General features: G+C 50.5%; 1 protein-coding gene across 2 annotated transcripts in view; it reads left to right on the forward strand.

Annotated features, from left to right (window-relative positions):
* LOC136588577 (uncharacterized) overlaps positions 1 to 19380 on the forward strand; it is a 126082-nt gene that overhangs the window by 87982 nt on the left and 18720 nt on the right. For both annotated transcript variants that reach the window (XM_066587932.1, XM_066587923.1), the window contains exon 5: positions 12581 to 12646. In XM_066587932.1, the coding sequence (XP_066444029.1) occupies positions 12581 to 12646 (66 nt within the window). The remainder of the gene's footprint in view (positions 1 to 12580; positions 12647 to 19380) is intronic.

Here is a 19380-nt window from a genome sequence, read left to right on the forward strand (position 1 = left end):
CTCACTTCCCGGTGTCATAGAAACTCGAAATTTGGCAGGAGCATTAATTATGTCAGAAATAGGAAATGCTAATGGATCCCAACTCGATTCTTCAATTCTATGCGCAAAAGAATTAGCGTCCAAATTTTACGTGCGGAATGTAATTTTTTCACTTTCCGGTGTCATAGAAACGGGAAATTTGGCACGAGCATTGATTATGTCAAAAAAAAAAAAAAGCTAATGGGTCCCAACTCAACTATTCAATTCTATGTGCAAAAGAATTAGCGTCCAAATTTTACGTACGGATTGTATTTATCTCACTTTCCGGTGTCATAGAAACGTGAAATTAGGCACGAGCATTGATCGTGTCAAAAATAGGAAAAGCTAATGGGTCCCAACTCAATTAATTAATTCTATGCGCAAAAGAATTAGCGTCCAAATTTTACGTATGGAATATAATTTTCTCACTTTCCGATGTCATAGAAACGTGAAATTTGGCAGGAGCATTGATTATGTCATAAATCGGAAAAGCTAATGGGTCCCAACTCGATTGTTCAATTCTATGTGCAAAAGAATTAGCATCCAAATTTTACGTGCAGAATGTAATTTTCTCACTTTCCGGTGTCATAGAAACGTGAAATTGAGCACGGGCATTGATTATGTCATAAATAGGAAAAGCTCATGGATCCCAGCTCGATTATTCAATTCTATGCGCAAAAGAATTAGCGTCCAAATTTTACGTACGGAATCTAGTTCTCTCACTTCTTGGTGTCATAGAAACGTGAAATTTGGCACTAGCATTGATTATGTCATAAATAGGAAAAGCTAATGGGTCCCAACTCGATTATTCAATTCTAAGCACAAAATAATTAGCGTCCGCGGCACGTCAGCACAGCGGTGGGCAAGCGTCAGCAGGCCGTGCTGAAACTACTCAGCTTAGGAGAAAAGAGGCACACGGCCTACGAACTGTTGCACGGTCTGACAGAGCAGACCGACCACTGGCTTTCGCCACTTAGCCTCCAACCGGGCATAGTCGTGTGTGACAACGGCCGTGACCTGGTGGCGGCTCTGCAGCTCGGCAGCCTTACGCACGTGCCGTGCCTGGCCCACGTCTTTAATTTGGTGGTTCAATAGTTTCTGAAAGGCTACCCACACTTGTCAGACCTCCTCGGCAAGGTGCGCCGGGTCAGCGCACATTTCCGCAAGTCCAACACGGACGCTGCCACCCTGCGGACCCTGCAACATCGGTTTAATCTGCCAGTACACCAACTGCTTTGCGACGTGCCCACACGGTGGAACTCTACGCTTCACATGTTGTCCCGGCTGTATGAGCAGCGTAGAGCTATAGTGGAATACCAACTCCAACATGGGCGGCAAAGTGGGAGTCAGCCTCCTCAATTCTTTACAGAGGAGTGGGCCTGGATGGCAGATATTTGCCAGGTCCTTGGAAACTTTGAGGAGTCCACCCTGATGGTGAGCGGCGATGCTGCAATCATTAACGTCACCATTCCCCTGCTATGCCTGTTGAGAAGTTCCCTGCAAAGCATAAAGGCTGATGCTTTGCGAGCGGAAACGGAGGCGGGGGGAGACAGTATGTCGCTGGATAGTCAGAGCACCCTCATGTCTATATCTCAGCGCGTGAAGGAGGAAGAGGAGCGGGAGGAGCCTGAGGAGGAAGAGACAGCTGGGCCGACTGCAGAGGGTACCCATGCTGCTTGCCTCTCATCCATTCAGCGTGTATGGCCTGAGGAGGAGGAGGACAATACTCAAAGTGATCTTCCTAGTGAGGACAGCCATATGTTGCGTACAGGTACCCTGGCACACATGGCTGACTTTATGTTAGCATGCCTTTCTCGTGACCCTCGCATTAGACGCATTCTGGCCACTATGGATTACTGGGTATACACACTGCTTGACCCACAGTATAAGGAGAACGTTTCCACTCTCATTTCCGAAGAGGAAAGGGGTTTGAGAGTGATGCAATACCACAGGGCCCTGGTGGACAAACTGATGGTAAACTTCTCATCTGACAGTGCGAGTGGCAGAAGCCGCAATTCCGAGGGCCAATAAGAAGTGGAGGCGTGGAGATCAGGCAGCATGTTCAGCGCAGGCAGAGGAACATTCTACAAGGCCTTTGCCAGCTTTATGGCTCCCCAGCAAGACTGTGTCACACCTCCCTAGTCCAGGCTGAGTCGGAGGGAGCACTGTAAGAAGATGGTGAGGCAGTATGCAGCCGATCGTACCACCGTCCTCCGTGACGCCTCTGCTCCGTACAACTGCTGTTAGTCAAAGCTGGACACGTGGCCTGAACTCGCGCTGTATGCCCTGGAGGTGTTGGCTTGCCCTGCGGCTAGCGTCTTGTCAGAGAGGGTGTTTAGTGCAGCTGGGGGAATCATCACAGACAAGCGTACCCGCCTGTCAACTGACAGCACCGACAGGCTTACACTCATAAAGATGAACAAAGCCTGGATTTCCCCAGACTTCTCTTCTCCACCAGCGGACAGCAGCGCTACTTAAAGACCTTTGTCAATCTGTGTATGATATTCGTCCTCCTCCTCCAGCTCCTCCTCCTGAAACCTCTCGTAATCAACGCGAATGGGCAATTTTTCTGTGGGCCAAAAGGCTCATATAACTTTTCTAAATAATATTTATCTGTTTCAATTCTCATTAAAGCATTGAAACTTCCACCTGAACCAATTGTTTTTTAGACTGGGTTGCCTCCAGGCCTAGTTACAAATTAAGCCACAGTACGCTAAGCAATTAATGGGTTTCACCTGCCCTCGGGGTTGGGCATAGGCAATTTTTCTGGGGTACATTTGTACTGTCGGTACACCAATTTTATGGGCCCTCGCCTACAATGTAATCCAAGTAATTTTTATGGGCTTCGCCTGCACTCTTGGTACACCACTGTGTCTGGGGTTGGTCTACACTTTTGCTACAGAAATGTAGCTCTGCTCTGCCTACCTATACTTCTGCCACAGTAATGTTACAGGGGTCTGACTATACTTCAGCAACAGAAATGTTACTTCGGTCTGCCGATACTTCTGCTTCTGAAATGTAACCTTGGTTGGTGTATACTGTTACTACTGTAATTTTACTAATACTGGGCTCTGCCCATAATGCTTTAACGGAAATGTTACTGGGGCAGGTCTATACTGCTATAACAGAAATGTAACTAATAGTAGGCTCTTCCCATACTGCTTCTACGTTAATGTTACTGGGGTTTGACTATACTGCTACTACTGAAATGTTACAAATACTTTGCTCTCCCTACACTGCTGCCAGGGAAATGTTTATCTGCTGCTTTGCCCATACTGCTTCTATGTTACTGTTACTGGGGTCTGTCTGCACTGCTGGAACTGAAATGTGACTGGGACATGTCGCAATTGATACTACTGAAATGCTACTGGGGTCTGTCATTACTGGTGGAACTGAAATGCTACTGGGGTCTGTCTATACAGATACTACTGAAATGTTACTGGGGTTTGTGTATCCTGCTACAAATGAAATGTTAGTGGGGTCAGTTGTCACTGCTGCCAATTAAATGTTACAGAGGTTTGTGCATACTCTTACCGCTGAAATGTTACTAATTCTCGGCTCTGCCTCTACTGCTGTTACTGCAATGTAACAGGTTAGTGGAAATGGAGGCTTCCCAAATACATGATGGTGGCGAGGCCGCGCTACTAGGTTCCCCACGCGCGACAACTTTTTTGCGACGCGGTCACTGGGAAGGTGCATATAACCACGGACACGGGGACAGGACACGTACTGCCTCAAAAACTTCCCCATCCTCCTCCAACAATGAAAACATTCTTGGCAAATGCTTTTGCAGTGGTCCGTCTGGCGGCAGTTAAAGAATTTCACCTTAAACGACACAATAAGAAAGCCCCCCTCCACGGCCATCTTAATCCTGGCCACATTCCGAAAACCAATGGAATAAAACCGCGCTAATAGGTCCACAGTCGCGACCACTATCCCACCAACGCAGTTACTGGTAAGGTGCATATAACCACGGACACGGGGACAGGACATGTACTGCCTCAAAAACATCCTTGTCCTCCTCCTCCAACAATGAAAACATTCTTGGCCGAAGCCCACCTGTATTTAATCTGACGTTAGCTCTGCTGTCCAGGGTACTGCAATGGGATTTATTTATGTATCGCTGGTGGGTACCAGGGAGCCACCCATGCTGTTGGTCCACACGGACTTCACATTATTGAGTTGTACCTGCCTGTGTCTATATATTAAAAACCCCAGTCAGATTGGGGCATGCAGTGTGGGCCGAAGCCAACCAGCATTTAATGTGACGTTACCTCAGCTGTGTTGGGCAATGCAATGGGATTTATTTATGTACCGCTGGTGGCTTCCTGGGACCCACCCATGCTGTTGGTCCACAGGGACTTCACATAGGGGATTTGTACCTGCCTGTGTCTATGTATTAAAAACCCCGGTCAGGCTGGGGCATGCAGTGTGGGCCGAAGCCCACCTGCATTTAATGTGATGTTACCTCAGCTGTGCTGGGCAATGCAATGGGATTTATTTATGTACTGCCGGTGGCTTCCTGGGACCCACCCATGCTGTTGGTCCACACGGAGTTGTAACTGCATTTGTCTACTTATAAAGAACCCCAGTCTGACTAGGGCATACAGTGTGGGCCAAAGCCCACCTGTATTTAATCTGATGTTACCTCAGCTGTGCTGGGCAATGCAATGGGATTTATTTATGTACCGCCGGTGGCTTCCTGGGACGCACCCATGCTGTGGGACCACACAGACTTCACATTAGCGAGTTGTACCTGCCTGTGTACAGTCTGACTGGGGCATGCAGTGTGGGCCGAAGCCCACCTGTATTTAATCTGACTTTAGCGCTACTCTCCGGGGCACTGCATTGGGACAAACTACAGGAGCAATACAGCGCTAATGAGACGTGTACAGCTACGCTAGCATTGGAGTCCGCTGTAACCCCGCGATTGCTGAGGATTTATGCAGAGGCCTATGTCCTGGGTGCAGTGAAAGTCTGCTTCCTGCCTAGGATTGCTGAATCTGTGGGCCGAGGCCTATGCCGTGGACGCAGTGCAAGTCTGCCATGTTTGGCCGCTCAGATCAATTTTTTGTTCATGTCTTGGGTTTCCTAGGACCCACCTATGCTGTTGGTGCAAATTTAGTTCCCATCACGCTGTTTGACCTGTCTGGCACAAAGACACAGACTGATTTGGGTAGGGGGCAGAGCGCAGATGGATTTCCCCTTGCAGTGTGGATTGAGCTATGCGACACCTTGACAGAATGAATACAGTGTGGCACATGGATTCCCCTTTGCTATGCGCAAGTTTACAGCTCCTGACAGAGGTGGCACAGGATTGGATTTCACATTGCGGGCTAGCGCCCTGCCCCTTTTAAAGAGCGTCGCTGCCTGGCCCTGCCAATCCTCTGCAGTGTGTGCCTCCGGTTCCTCCTCATGGCAGACGCACTTATAAATAGACATGAGGGTGGTGTGGCTATAGGGCCAGCCTGTGGCATGAGGGCAGCTGAAGGCTGCGCAGGGATACTTTGGTGTGCGCTGTGGACACTGGGTCGTGCGTGGGGGGAAGGGGGGTTGGGCAGCATGTAACCCAGGAGAAGTGGCAGCGGAGTGCCATGCAGGCAGTGATTGTGCTTTGTTGGAGGTAGTGTGGTGCTTAGCTAAGGTATGCCTTGCTAATGAGGGTTTTTCAGAAGTAAAAATTGTTGGGAGGGAGTGGGGTCACTCTTGCCGCTATTGTGGCTTAATAGTGGGACCTGGGATCTTGAGATGCAGCCCAACATGTAGCCCCTCGCCTGCCCTATCCGTTTCTGTGTCGTTCCCATCACTTTCTTGGGTTTTGCAGATTTTCACAAATGAAAACCTTAGAAAGCATCGGCGATATACAAAAATTTTTAAGTCGCCCATTGACTGTATTGCCGGTTCCATTGAATTCAATGGTCAGTGCTCATTTAATCGAGACGAGTACCGCGTGGTGCTCGTCTCGAGTAACGAGCATCTCGAGCACCCTAATACTCGAACGAGCATCAAGCTCGGGTGAGTATGCTCGCTCATCTCTAATATCCATGCGACGTTTCTTTTATGTAAAATGACATCAGGAAGTGAGAGAATTAGATTCCATACGTAAAATTTGGACGCTAATTCTTTTGCGCTAGAATTGAATAATCGAGTTGGGACCCATTAACTTTTCCTATTTATGACATATTCAATGCTTATGGTAAATTCCATGTTTCTTTGGCATTGGGAAGTGAGAGATTTAGATTATGTGCCTAAAATTTCTACACTAATTCTTTTGTGCATAGAATTAAATAATGGAGTTGGGACCCATTAGCTTTTCCTATTTATGACATAATCAATGCTTGTGCCAAATTTCCCGTTTCTATGACACCGGAAAGTGGGAAAATTACATTCCTTACGTAAAATTTGGACGCTAATTCTTTTGCGCTAGAATTGAATAATCGAGTTGGGACCTATTAACTTTTTCTATTTATGACATATCCAATGCTCGGGCCAAATTTTAAGTTTCTATGACACCGGAAAGTGAGAAAATTACATTCCGTACGTAAAATTTGGACGCTAATTCTTTTGCGCATAGAATTGAATAATCGAGTTGGGACCCATTAGCTTTTCCTATTTATGACATAATTAATGCTCGTGCCAAATTTCCCGTTTCTATGACACCGGAAAGTGGGAAAATTACATTCCTTACGTAAAATTTGGACGCTAATTCTTTTGCGCTAGAATTGAATAATCGAGTTGGGACCTATTAACTTTTTCTATTTATGACATATCCAATGCTCGGGCCAAATTTTAAGTTTCTATGACATTGGGAAGTGAGAGATTTAGATTATGTACGTAAAATTTTGACGCCAATTCTTTTGCGCTAGAATTGAATAATCGAGTTGGCACCAAATTACTTTTCCTATTTTGGAGATGATCTATGCTCGTGCCAAATTTCATGTTTCTACGACATCGGGAAGTTGGAGAACTTTTGGCAAGTCAGTCAGTCAGTGAGTTAGTGAGTCAGTCAGTCAGATGGTATGAGATGGTTTAGGTTTGTGGCTCTAGGCTTGTCATGTGGGCCCTCATTTTAATTCATTAAATTGCTGCTACAACAGGAAATGGCTTTAATATGTTGTGCCATAGGTCATTGAATTCCCAGGACTTTGGCCTCTGTGCAGTGCACCAACAACCCTACAAATACATGCCAAAACACAATTACTAAACATTTGTTTTTTCTTAACAATTGCCCCGGAGGCATCTGTGAAAAAGTCTGATTGTGGTTTGATTTCAGGGCTTCTGACGATAATGTTATCCCATTCTCTCCCCCCTCCGTGCCGCTTCTTTCACCCCTCTCCCCCTTCTTTCATGCTGCTTCTCTCTCCCCCACACTCTTCATGCTGCTTCTCTTTCCCCCACAGTCTCCATGTTGCTTCTCTTTCCCCACCCACCCATGCCGATTCCCCCCCCCCTCTCCCTTTCTCTCCAGGCCTCTTCTCTCTCCCCTACCCCCCCTCTCCAGGCCGCTTCTCTCTCCCCTACCCCCCTCTCCAGGCCGCTTCTCTCTCACCTACCCCCCTCTCCAGTCCGCTTCTCTCTCCCCTATCCCCCCTCGCCAGTCCGCTTCTCTCTCCCCTACCCCCCTCTCCAGTCCGCTTCTCTATCCCCTACCCCCCCCCCTCCCCAGTCCGCTTCTCTATCCCCTACCCCCCCCTCCCCAGTCCGCTTCTCTCTCCCCTACCCCCCCTCCCCAGTCCGCTTCTCTCTCCCCTACCCCCCCTTTCCAGGCGGCTTCTCTCTCCCCTACCCCCCCACTCCAGGCCGCTTCTCTCTCCCCTACCCCCCCTTTCCAGGCCGCTTCTCTCTCCCCTACCCCCCCTTTCCAGGCCGCTTCTCTCTCCCCTACCCCCCTCCAGGCCGCTACTCTCTCCCCCCCCTCCAGGCCGCTACTCTCTCCCCCCCCCTCCAGGCCGCTACTCTCCCCCCCCCCCTCCAGGCCGCTACTCTCTCCCCCCCCTCCAGGCCGCTACTCTCTCTCTCCCCCCCCCTCCAGGCAGCTACTCTCCCCCTCCCCCTCTCCAGGCCGCTACTCTCTCCCCCTCCTCTCCAGGGCGCTACTCTCTCCCCCCCTCTCCAGGGCGCTACTCTCTCCCCCCCTCTCCAGGCCTCTACGCTCTCCCCCCCACCTCTCCAGGCCGCTACTCTGTCCCCCCCTCTCTAGGCCGCTACTCTCGCCCCCCCCACTCTCCAGGCCACTATTCTCTCCCCCCATCTCTAGGCTGCTACTCTCCCCCCCTCTCCAGGCCGCTACTCTCCCCCCCTCTCCAGGCCGCTACTCTCCCCCCCTCTCCAGGCTGCTACTCTCCCCCCCCCCCTCTCCAGGCTGCTTCTCTCCCCCCCCCCTCTCCAGGCTGCTTCTCTCCCCCCCCCCCTCTCCAGGCTGCTTCTCTCCCCCCCCCTCTCCAGGCTGCTTCTCTCCCCCCCCCTCTCCAGGCTGCTTCTCTCCCCCCCCCCTCTCCAGGCTGCTTCTCTCCCCCCCCCCTCTCCAGGCTGCTTCTCTCCCCCCCCCCTCTCCAGGCTGCTTCTCTCCCCCCCCCCTCTCCAGGCTGCTTCTCTCCCCCCCCCCTCTCCAGGCTGCTTCTCTCCCCCCCCCTCTCCAGGCTGCTTCTCTCCCCCCCCCTCTCCAGGCTGCTTCTCTCCCCCCCTCTCCAGGCTGCTTCTCTCCCCCCCCTCTCCAGGCTGCTTCTCTCCCCCCCCTCTCCAGGCTGCTTCTCTCCCCCCCCCCTCTCCAGGCTGCTTCTCTCTCCCCCCCCCCTCTCCAGGCTGCTTCTCTCCCCCCCCCCCCTCTCCAGGCTGCTTCTCTCCCCCCCCCCCCTCTCCAGGCTGCTTCTCTCCCCCCCCCCCTCTCCAGGCTGCTTCTCTCCCCCCCCCCCTCTCCAGGCTGCTTCTCTCCCCCCCCCCTCTCCAGGCTGCTTCTCTCCCCCCCCTCTCCAGGCTGCTTCTCTCCCCCCCCCCTCTCCAGGCTGCTTCTCTCCCCCCCCCGCCCCCCCGCTCTCCAGGCTGCTTCTCTCCCCCCCCCCGCCCCCCCGCTCTCCAGGCTGCTTCTCTCCCCCCCCCCCGCCCCCCCGCTCTCCAGGCTGCTTCTCTCCCCCCCCCCCCCCCGCTCTCCAGGCTGCTTCTCTCCCCCCCCCCTCTCCAGGCCACTTCGCTCTCCCCCCCTCTCCAGGCCGCTTCTCTCCCCCCTCTCCAGGCCGCTTCTCTCCCCCCCCTCCAGGCCGCTTCTCTCCCCCCCCTCCAGGCCGCTTCTCTCCCCCCCCTCCAGGCCGCTTCTCTCCCCCCCCCCCCCCCTCCAGGCCGCTTCTCTCCCCCCCCCCCCCCCCTCCAGGCAGCTTCTCTCTCCCCCCCCCCTCCAGGCAGCTTCTCTCTCCCCCCTCTCCAGGCTGCTTCTCTCTCCCCCCTCTCCAGGCTGCTTCTCCCCCCCCTCCCCGCTCTCCAGGCCGCTTCTCTCCCCCCCTCTCCAGGCCGCCTCTCTCCCCCCCCTCTCCAGGCCGCTTCTCTCCCCCCCCTCTTCAGGCCGCTTCTCTCTCCCCCACTTTCCATGCTGCTTTTCTCTCCCCCACTTTCCATGCTGCTTGTCTCTCCCCTCCATCCATGTTGTTTCTCCCCTCTCTCTGTACATGCTGCTTTTCTCTACTCCATCTCGATCCTGCTACTCTTTCCCTCCTCTCCATGTCACCTCTCTTTCCCCCTCTCTCTTTCTCTCCATGCCACTTCTCTCTCCCCTCTCCATCTCACTCATGCCGCTTCTCTCTCCTTCCCCTCCATGCTACTCCCCCCCCCTTTACTCCGATGGAGTTCTGTGCTGACCAATCACTAATCCACTGAGTTCTGTGCTGGCCAACCACTGATACATTGCTCGTCAATTGTCATAATTTCTGTGAAGCCACCAAAACAGGAGTATGATTCCCTCTCAATCTTGGGGTAAAACTATGTAATGAGCTATTGCTCCTTATTGCAATGCATTTTTAGATACTTTAGTTTAGTTTGTGCTGGAAACTCCCCTGCTTGCACTCATCATTTTCTTGTCTGATGTGTCTAAGTTGGGCCATGTTTTTTTCTGGAGTAAGAACCAGAACCAGAGAGAAGCTCACTATGCTATCCAGCAACCTGGCACCGCCCAGTGGTGTAATTTCTGACGTGTCCCATCACAGTGCCAGAAGGCTACATGAACGCAGTCACTTTAATTTGACTTTTAGCACTGCAATGGTGCTTGTGGGATACATGTCTGGTGGAAAAATAATAACAGCAGTCTCTGTACTGCCGCAGTTTGTGATGTTTTGAAGCCCATGTTTCACTATTGAGACTTCTTGTTTATCGCATTGCATCTAACGAAGAAGCAATTTTTGTGAGATAAGAGGAGCTTCCCTACCCCTAAAATAAGACCTAGCTGCATTCCCAGAAAAAAAGGAATACTTACCTAAAAGACAAAGTCCAGACCCTTCTGCTGCTGTCCAAAGCTCTGTGGCTCGGCCAATTCATAAATTCCACCTCCACAACATCATTGGTCTTTCAAACTCTGCTTAGTCAATCAATGCAAAGCTGGATGAACCAATCAAAGCCCTTGCATTGGTTCATCGAGCGCTGCATTGATTGGATGAGTAGTGTTGGATGAACCAATCAGAGGCATCGCTTCCTGGAGGCGGGATTTTTGAATCCCGCAACTAGGAAGTGATGTTCTGTGGGCGAACAAGGACTGCAGGACTCCCAGCGGAGCTCTGGACAGCAGCAGGAAGACCAGGACCAAGTCTGCCAGGTAAGTATTCCTTTTTTTCAGTAAATTCAGCTAAGGCTTATTTAAGGGCTAGTGCACAACTTTCTAGTGTTTAAATCTCGTGAGTTTTCACAACAAAAAAAAACGCACCAGTGACGCTACAAAATAGCAGGAACACAGCTGCGATTTTGTAGCGCCAATATCGCTGCCCCCCTTGTGAAAAAGGCCTAATGTCTGTGTTATATAGCAGCCAGATGGTCTGGAAATTGTATCTGTTTGTGTATACTCTGATGAGTGACAACAGTGTGAAGATTATGTTATAAGTTTTGTTGGTTTGCCACAAAAATGGATGGATTTGTTACGTTTGTAGCAAACCTCTGGCCTGGATGTAGTTTACTGGTGTGCGACCTTCTATCTGGTGGAGGGAGCATAACGATCTGATGTGATAACAATCCTCAAGTTGTCACACACTATATGCAGACGAAATAATCCCCCATGTAGAATAGCAAAAAATATTTTAATTATATGCACAGAACAATAGCCGTAGTCTGTTTTTTTCCATTATAACCATCCACCAATGCAGCAGCAGCATCTCTCATCAGAGTCCTGTAACTGATTTCTTATTTTTTAAAACATACTAATCTTAATATAAACTCCTTTCCCCTCCCCAACCCGGTCCACCCGCAGCTACAGATAGAGAGGAGGAACAGCTGGAGGGAAGCATTACTCCATAACCCCCATACACAGACATTTCTCCTCCAATCCCATCCACTTATAAATATACAATAAATGTCCACTCTATTAGTGACTCCCAACTAGTAACACATTGGACCTCTTTGGCCTTCAGAACCGCAATAATTTGTCACAGTGTTGATTCCTCTAGGTGATGAAACAGTTCTGCAAGATATTGGCCCATATGGGCAGGAGACCTCAAAGTTTCCATAAATTAGATTGTATGCAGTGGAAGCTGATAAGGAAACGGCATGTGACTGGGGACAGGTATAGAAAGGGTTAAAAGCGAACGCAGCAAAAGGGGAGGAGTCTAGGACAGGAAGTGAAGAGGGAGGAGAGAGGAAGAAGACCAGAGACGGGAGACACGAAGAGAAGAAGGAAGATTGGAGTGAACAAGACGCCCGCCCACCCGCCCGGAGGTTTGGGATATCAGGGAGAAAGGACTGTAATAGGAGGTCATTTCGGAAGTTGTCACAGCTAGTGCTTAGGCTTGGAATTAGTCCACGCTGGATAGGGATAGGAGAGGAAGGTTTGCAAGCCGAAGGATCGGGGCTTACGAACGTCCTCGGGGACGGTTTACGAACTCATAAAGTTAACCTTCTTACAGCATGGATAGGTTTCTGATCTTAAAAAAGTTATTTTAATGTGTTTATCATATGTTAAGTTAATAAAGCTGTGGCCTACCCCACGTTGTAACAGCAAGAAGTTGCAGACATGTTTTTGTTTTTAGATAAGAGAGCAGTTAGGTAAGTTAGTGTCCCCAGTCTGGAAGTGCTGACATATTCTTGCTTTTTTCATGCAAGGCTTCCAATGCAGTTCCATAAAAAGGTGCTTATATCAGTTTAAGGCCTAGTGCCTACGGCCGTGACAGGCTCCGCAAGCGGAATTCCGCAGTAGAGTCTGTCACGGCGCCTCCCCATGTGGTACGAGGACCTATAAGCTATTGTTTCTCTGTTACCAGCCCAAAGGCTGAAGCATATTAAACATATATTATTCTGTTATACATAAGTATAAACATAATTATAAGTATCTACCAAATGAAATATAGCTACAGTATACTAACTTCACATAATCTTACAGTTCCCTAACTGTGAACATGGGAATGCAATCTCCTTTTCTTGGGAATGTGAACTTCTGCTGTGTGATGTAAGTGGTCATCAAGACAATGGGGCACTGTTGTAACTGAAGCTTGCTCAGGTGCTGATTCTGTATCACTCCCCCGGTATGTACGTATCTAATATGTAAACTGGATGTTGGGATGCAGCAATGATCTCCCTGCTGCCCCCCTTAGCTCTGCCTACCACTACTTTCTGTACATGTAACTAGTATAAGAGATAAGATGAACCAATAAGTATTAGCTTCTAATAAGAATGTCTACCTAGTATTTAAGAATCTGCTGTGATGTCACAAGTGAGTCTGGATTTGAGAACCTTTATGTCTCCTAGATAGTGATGAGCGAGCATACTCGACCGAGCTTGATGCTCGTTTGAGTATTAGGGTACTCAAGATGCTCGTTAATCGAGACGAGCACCACGCGGTATTCAAGTCAATTCCATTTCCTTCCCTGCATGTTTAGCGCCATTTTCCGGCCAATAGACATGCAGGGAAGGCATTACAACTTCCTCTTGTGACGTTCCAGCCCTATCCCACCCCCCTGCAGTGAGTGGCTGGCGAGATCAAGTGACCGAGTATTTAAAGCGGTCCCGCCCGCGGATCGCCTCAGGCACACACTGGGAGAGTGCTGCTGCTTATTCAGGGATAGTGTTAGTGTAGGATCCTGTCCTCAAGAACCCCAACGGTCCTTCTTAGGGCCACATCTGACCATGTGCATTACTGTTGTGGCTGCTGGTAGCAGATTTTCAAATTTTTTAATTTTTGTTTTATATCGGGCTGTGCAGGCCATTAAAGCTATAGCGTTCTCAGGCTGCAGTCTGTACTACATAGTATAGGGAAAGTGCTGCTGAGATAGGGACAATGGTAATGTAGTGTAGGATCCTGTGTACAAGAACCCCAACTGTCCTTCTTAGGGCTACCTCTGACCGAGTGCATTTTACTGGGTGGCTGCTGGGAGTTGTAGTCCATGACTATTGCACAGTTAGGCCTGCGTGCAGCCTTCCGTATAATATTTTTTTTCTGGCTGCAGTTTGCATTACAAATTACAATACCGCTCTAAATGAGAAAGTGTACGCAAACCATTCCATAATTATTTACACCAGTCTGTGTCCGCAGTGAATTAGAGATGCACAGCATACGGGCCACGCAGCCACATAGAGGAAAAGTGATAAACACACTATACAGCTTGTATGGTTTTACAAAAACAAAATAAGAAGCTCCTTCGTAGGGCTACCTCTGACTGTCTGAATTTTACAGGGTGTCTGGTGGGAGTTGTAGTCCATCACTATTGCACAGCTAGCCCAGTGTGCAGCCTTTGGTATATTTTTTTCTGCCTAGAGTTAGCATTACAATTCCGCTCTCAGTGTGAAAGTGTACGCACATAATTCCATAATTATTTCCAGTGGTCTGTGTCTGCTCTATTTGTAATCCACCATGCTGAGGGGTAGGGGTAGGGGTCGAGGACGCGGAGTTCCAAGTGAGGGTGTGGGCACAGGCCGAGTTCCTGGTCCAGGTGAATCCCAGCCGGCTGCTGCGGGATTAGGAGGCAAGTTTCTGGGGTCCCCAGCTTCATATCACAATTTATGGGTCCACGTGGTAGACCTTTATTGCAAACAGAGCAGTTTGAGCAGGTCCTGTCGTGGATGGCAGAAAATGCATCCAGCAATGTATCAAGCACCCAGTCTTCTACGCAGTCCACTGCTGAAACTCTGAATCCTCTGGCTGCTGCTCCTCCTTCCTCACAGCCACCTCACTCCATGAATATGACATCATTTGAGCAGGCAGACTCCCAGGAACTGTTCTTGTGTCCCTGCTATGAGAGGGAAAACATCTGGAAAGTTTCCGGGGTCCGGGTGAGGAGGCTGGGGACTTCCGCCAAGTGTTTCCAGAGCTTTCATTTGGTGAGGAGGACGATGATAATGAGACGCAGTTGTCTATCAGTGCGGTAGTAGTAAGGGCAGTCAGTCCGAGGGAGGAGCGCAAAGAGGATTCGGAAGAAGAGCAGCTGGACGATGAGGTGACTGACCCCACCTTGTTTGCTAAGCCTACTGATGACAGGTCTTCAGAGTGGGAGGCAAGTGCAGCAGCAGGACAGGTTGGAAGAGGCAGTTGGGTGGCCGGGGTAGAGGCAGGGCCAGAACGAATAATCCCCCAACTGTTTCCCAAAGCACCCCCTCGCACCAAGCCACCATGCAGAGGGCTAGGTGTTCAAAGGTGTGCAAGTCTTTTAGTGAGAGGGTGGACGACCGCCGAACAGTGGTGTGCAACCTGGGTCACACCAAGATCAGCCGGAGAGCCACCACTACCAGCCTCACCACCACCAGCATGCGCAGGCATATGATGGCCAAGCACCCCACAAGGTGGGACAAAGGCCGATCACCGCCTGCGGGTCACACCAATGCCTCTTCCCCTGTGCCCCAACCTGCCACTCAGATCCAACCCTCCTCTCAGGACACAGGCACGAGCGCCTCCCGGCCTGCACCCGCACACTCAACTCTGCTGTCCTCGATCCCATCCAGGTATGTCTCTCAGCGCAGCGTTCAGCTGTTGCTAACAAAAGCGTTGGAGTGAAAGCGCAAGTACGCCGCCACGCACCCACATGCTCAGGCTTTAAATGAGCACATTGCCAAATTAATCATCCTGGAGATGCTGCCGTACAGGCTTGTGGAAACGGAGGCTTTCAAAAACATGATGGCGGCAGCGGTCCCGCGCTACTCGGTCCCCAGTCGCCACTATTTTTCCCGGTGTGGCGTCCCAGACCTGCACGACCACGTCTCCCGCAACATAATACTCGCCCTCACGAACGCGGTTACTGGGAAGGTCCACTTAACAACAGATACGTGGACAAGTACAGGCGGGCAGGGCCACTATATCTCCCTGATGACACATTGGGTGAATTTAGTGGAGGCTGGGACCGAGTCAGAGCCTGGGACCCCGCTCATGTCCTACCCATCCCCTGAATAGCGGGTCCCAGCTCGGTGCTGGTATCTGCAGTGGTTTATGCCACGCAATTAAGATGTGTCAGCAGCACGTCGGCAGCAGTCAGTGTCGCGCGGCAGCACATCGATAGGCAAGCGTCAGCAGGCTGTGCTGAAACTAATCAGCTTAGGAGAGAAGAGTCACACAGCCCACGAACTGCTGCATGGTCTGACAGAGCAGACCGACCGCTGTCTTTCGCCACTGAGCCTCCAACTGGGCATGGTCGTGTGTGACAACGGCCCTAACCTGGTGGCGGCTCTGCAGCTTGGCAGCTTCACACAAGTGCCATGCCTGGCCCACGTCTTTAAGTGGTGGTTCAGTGGTTTCTGAAAAACTATCTACACTTGTCAGACCTCCTCAGCAAGGTACGCCGGGTCAGCGCACATTTCCGCAAGTCCAACACGGACGCTGCCACCCTGCGGACCCTGCAACATCGGTTTAATCTGCCAGTGCACCGACTGCTGTGCGACGTGCCCACACAGTGGAACTCTACGCTGCATATGTTGGCCAGGCTGTATGAGCAGCGTAGAGCAATAGTGGAATAACAACTCCAACATGGGCGGCGTATTGGGAGTCAGTCTCCTCAATTCTTTACGGAGGAGTGGGCCTGGATGGCAGATATCTGCCAGGTCCTTGGAAACTTTTAGGAGTCTACCCACATGGTGTGCGGCTATGCTGCAATCATTAGAGTCACCATTCCTCTGCTATGCCTGTTGAGAAGTACCCTGCAAAGCATAAAGGCTGACGCTTTGTGGTCGAAACAGGAGACGAGGGAAGAGAGTATGTCGCTTGTCAAAGCACCCTCATGTCTATATCTCAGAGCGTTTTGGAGGAGGAGGAGGTGGAGGAGGGGGAAGACACAGCTGGGCCCACTGCAGAGGGTACCCATGCTGCTTGCCTCTCATCTGTTCAGTGTGTATGGGCTGTGGAGGAGGAGAAGGAGGATCTTCAAAGTGATCTTCCTAGTGAGGACAGCGATGTCTTGCGTACTGGTACCCGGGCACACATGGCTGACTTCATGTTAGGCTGCCTTTCTTGTAACCTTCGCGTTTGACGCATTCTGGCCACTACGGATTACTGGGTGTACACCCTTCTCAACCCACGGTATAAGGAGAACCGTTCCACTCTCATTCCCGAAGAGGAAAGGGGTTCGAGAGTGATGCAATACCACAGGGCCCTGGTGGACAAACTGATGGTAAACTTCCCATCTGACAGCGCTAGTGGCAGAAGGGGCTGTTCCGAGGGCCAAGTAGCAGGGGAGGCACGGAGATCAGGCAGCATGTTCAGCGCAGGCAGGGGAACACTCTCCAAGGCCTTTGCCAGCTTTATGGCTCCTCAGCAAGACTGTGTCACCACTCCCCAGTCAAGGCTGACTCAGAAGGAGCACTGTAAAAAGATGGTGAGGGAGTACGTAGCCGATCGTACCACCATCTTCCGTGATGCCTCTGCTCCGTACAAAGCTGGACACGTGGCACGAACTTGTGCTGTATGCCCTGGAGATGCTTGCTTGCCCTGCCACTAGCATCTTGTCAGAGAGGGTGTTTAGTGCAGCTGAGGGAATCATTACAGATAAGTGTACCCGCCTGTCAACTGCCAGTGCCAACATGCTTACACTCAAAGATAAACAAAGCCTGGATTTCCCCCAGACTTTTCTTCTCCACCAGCAGAGAGCAGCGGAACCTAAAGATTATTTTCGCTGCAACTGCAGATGAGAGCATTCTTCTCTATCACCGGAAAAAAGGAACCTTTACCTATGTCAATCTGTGTATGATATTAGTTCTCCTCCTCCTGCTCCTCCTCCTGAAACATCATGTCAGCATGCTGAACTGCCAATTTTTCTGCGGCCCAAAAGGCTGTGCTTACAATTTTTTAACAATTTTTCAAAGTTTCAACAGCATACTTTAACATGAACCAATTTTTTGAACAGGGCTGCCTCCAGGCTCTGTTACAAATTAAGCAACAGCAAGCTATATCTTTCAATTAGTATTCATGGGTTTTACCTGCCTCTCAGTTTAGCGATGTTTCAGGGTACATATGTACTCTTGCAACACTAATTTTTCAGGCCCTCATGTATACTCATGCCTTCGCCTACACTCATGGTACCCCAATGTTACAGGGGTCTGCTCATACTGCTGCTGCACAAATGTTACAGGGGTCTGCCCATACTGCTGCTATACAAATGTTACAGGGGTCTGCCCATACTGCTGCTACACAAATGTTACAGGCGTCTGCCCGTACTGCTGCTACACAAATGTTACAGGGGTCTGCCCATACTGCTGCTACACAAATGTTACAGGCGTCTGCCCGTACTGCTGCTACACAAATGTTACAGGGGTCTGCCCATACTGCTGCTACACAAATGTTACAGGGTCTGCCTATAGTGCTGCTACACAAATGTTACTGGGGTCTGCCTATACTGCTGCTACATAATTGTTACTGGGGTCTGTCTATACTGCTGCTAATCAAATGTTACTGGGGCCTGTCTATACTGTTTCTACAAAAATGTTACTGTGGTCTCCCTAGACTTCTGCAACATAACTATTACTGGGGTCAGCTTATACCTTAGCTACAGGAATATTACAGGGGTCTTTGTATACTACGGGTGCACTAAGTCTTCCCATCGCGGCGTTCTACCTATCTGGCCTATCTACATTACCACAGCTATCCGGGGCACATCAACGAGATTTCTTTATGTACCGTCTGTGGGTTCCTGGGACTCACCCATGCTGAGGGTGCACACAGATTTCCCACAGCGGTGTTGTACCTGCCTGGCCCAAAAAACAAAAACAAAACCCAGACTGACTAGGGCATGGAGTGTGGGCCGAAGCCAACATGCATTTTCTCTCACGTTACCACAGCTATCTGGGGCACTGCATTGGGACAAACAATAGGAGCGATACAGCGCTAAAGGGTGTGTGCTGAGGGTTTGTGCAGATGCCTATATGCTCGTCGCATTAAAAGTCTGCCATATTTGGGCACTCTGATTTCTTTATGTGTACTGTCTTTAAGTTCCTTGGACCCACCCATGCTGCGGGTGCACACAGACTTCCCATAGGGGTGTTTTACATGTCTGTCCCCAAAACACTGACAGACTTTGGTAGGGTGCAGAGTGCAGATGGTTTACCCCTTGTGTTGTCAATGAGGTATCCGACACCCAAACAGAATGAGTAGTGTGTGGACACACAGATTCCCCATTGCTATGTCACTCGCAGCACCTTGGGCAACACAAGGTGTTTGCTGGGACAGAGGCAGACCCAAGGCCCGCTCACATACTTCCCACACAGAGCATTGTTGCATTGTGGAGATGTGTAGAAGTGCTGGGCTGGCAGCTGAGTCCCCTTTATGCCCACGTTTGCAGCTCTTGACGGAGGTGGCACAGGATTGGATTGAAGATCGAACATCAATTTCTTATCGATTCTCAACAGCATTGTGGGCTATCACCCCCCCCCCCCTTTTAAAGAGGGTCACTACTTGGCCCTGCCAACCCTCTGCAGTGTGTGTCTCCGGTTCCTCCTCATGGCAGACGCACTTATAGACAGACATGAGGGTGGTGTGGCTATGAAGCGAGCGTGTGGCATGTGGGCAGCTGAAGGCTGTGCAGGGACACTTTTGTGTGCGCTGTGGACACTCTTGCCGCTATTGTGGCTTAATAGTGAGACCTGGGAGCCTGAGATGCAGTCCTGCATGTTGCCCCTCGCCTGCCCTATCCGTTTCTGTGGCATTTCCATCACTTTCGTAGGTTTTTCCAGATTTTCACAAATGAAAACCTACGCGGAGCATCGGTCATA

This window comes from Eleutherodactylus coqui, chromosome 1 (assembly GCF_035609145.1).
Source record: "Eleutherodactylus coqui strain aEleCoq1 chromosome 1, aEleCoq1.hap1, whole genome shotgun sequence".
NCBI classification, from domain to species: domain Eukaryota; kingdom Metazoa; phylum Chordata; class Amphibia; order Anura; family Eleutherodactylidae; genus Eleutherodactylus; species Eleutherodactylus coqui.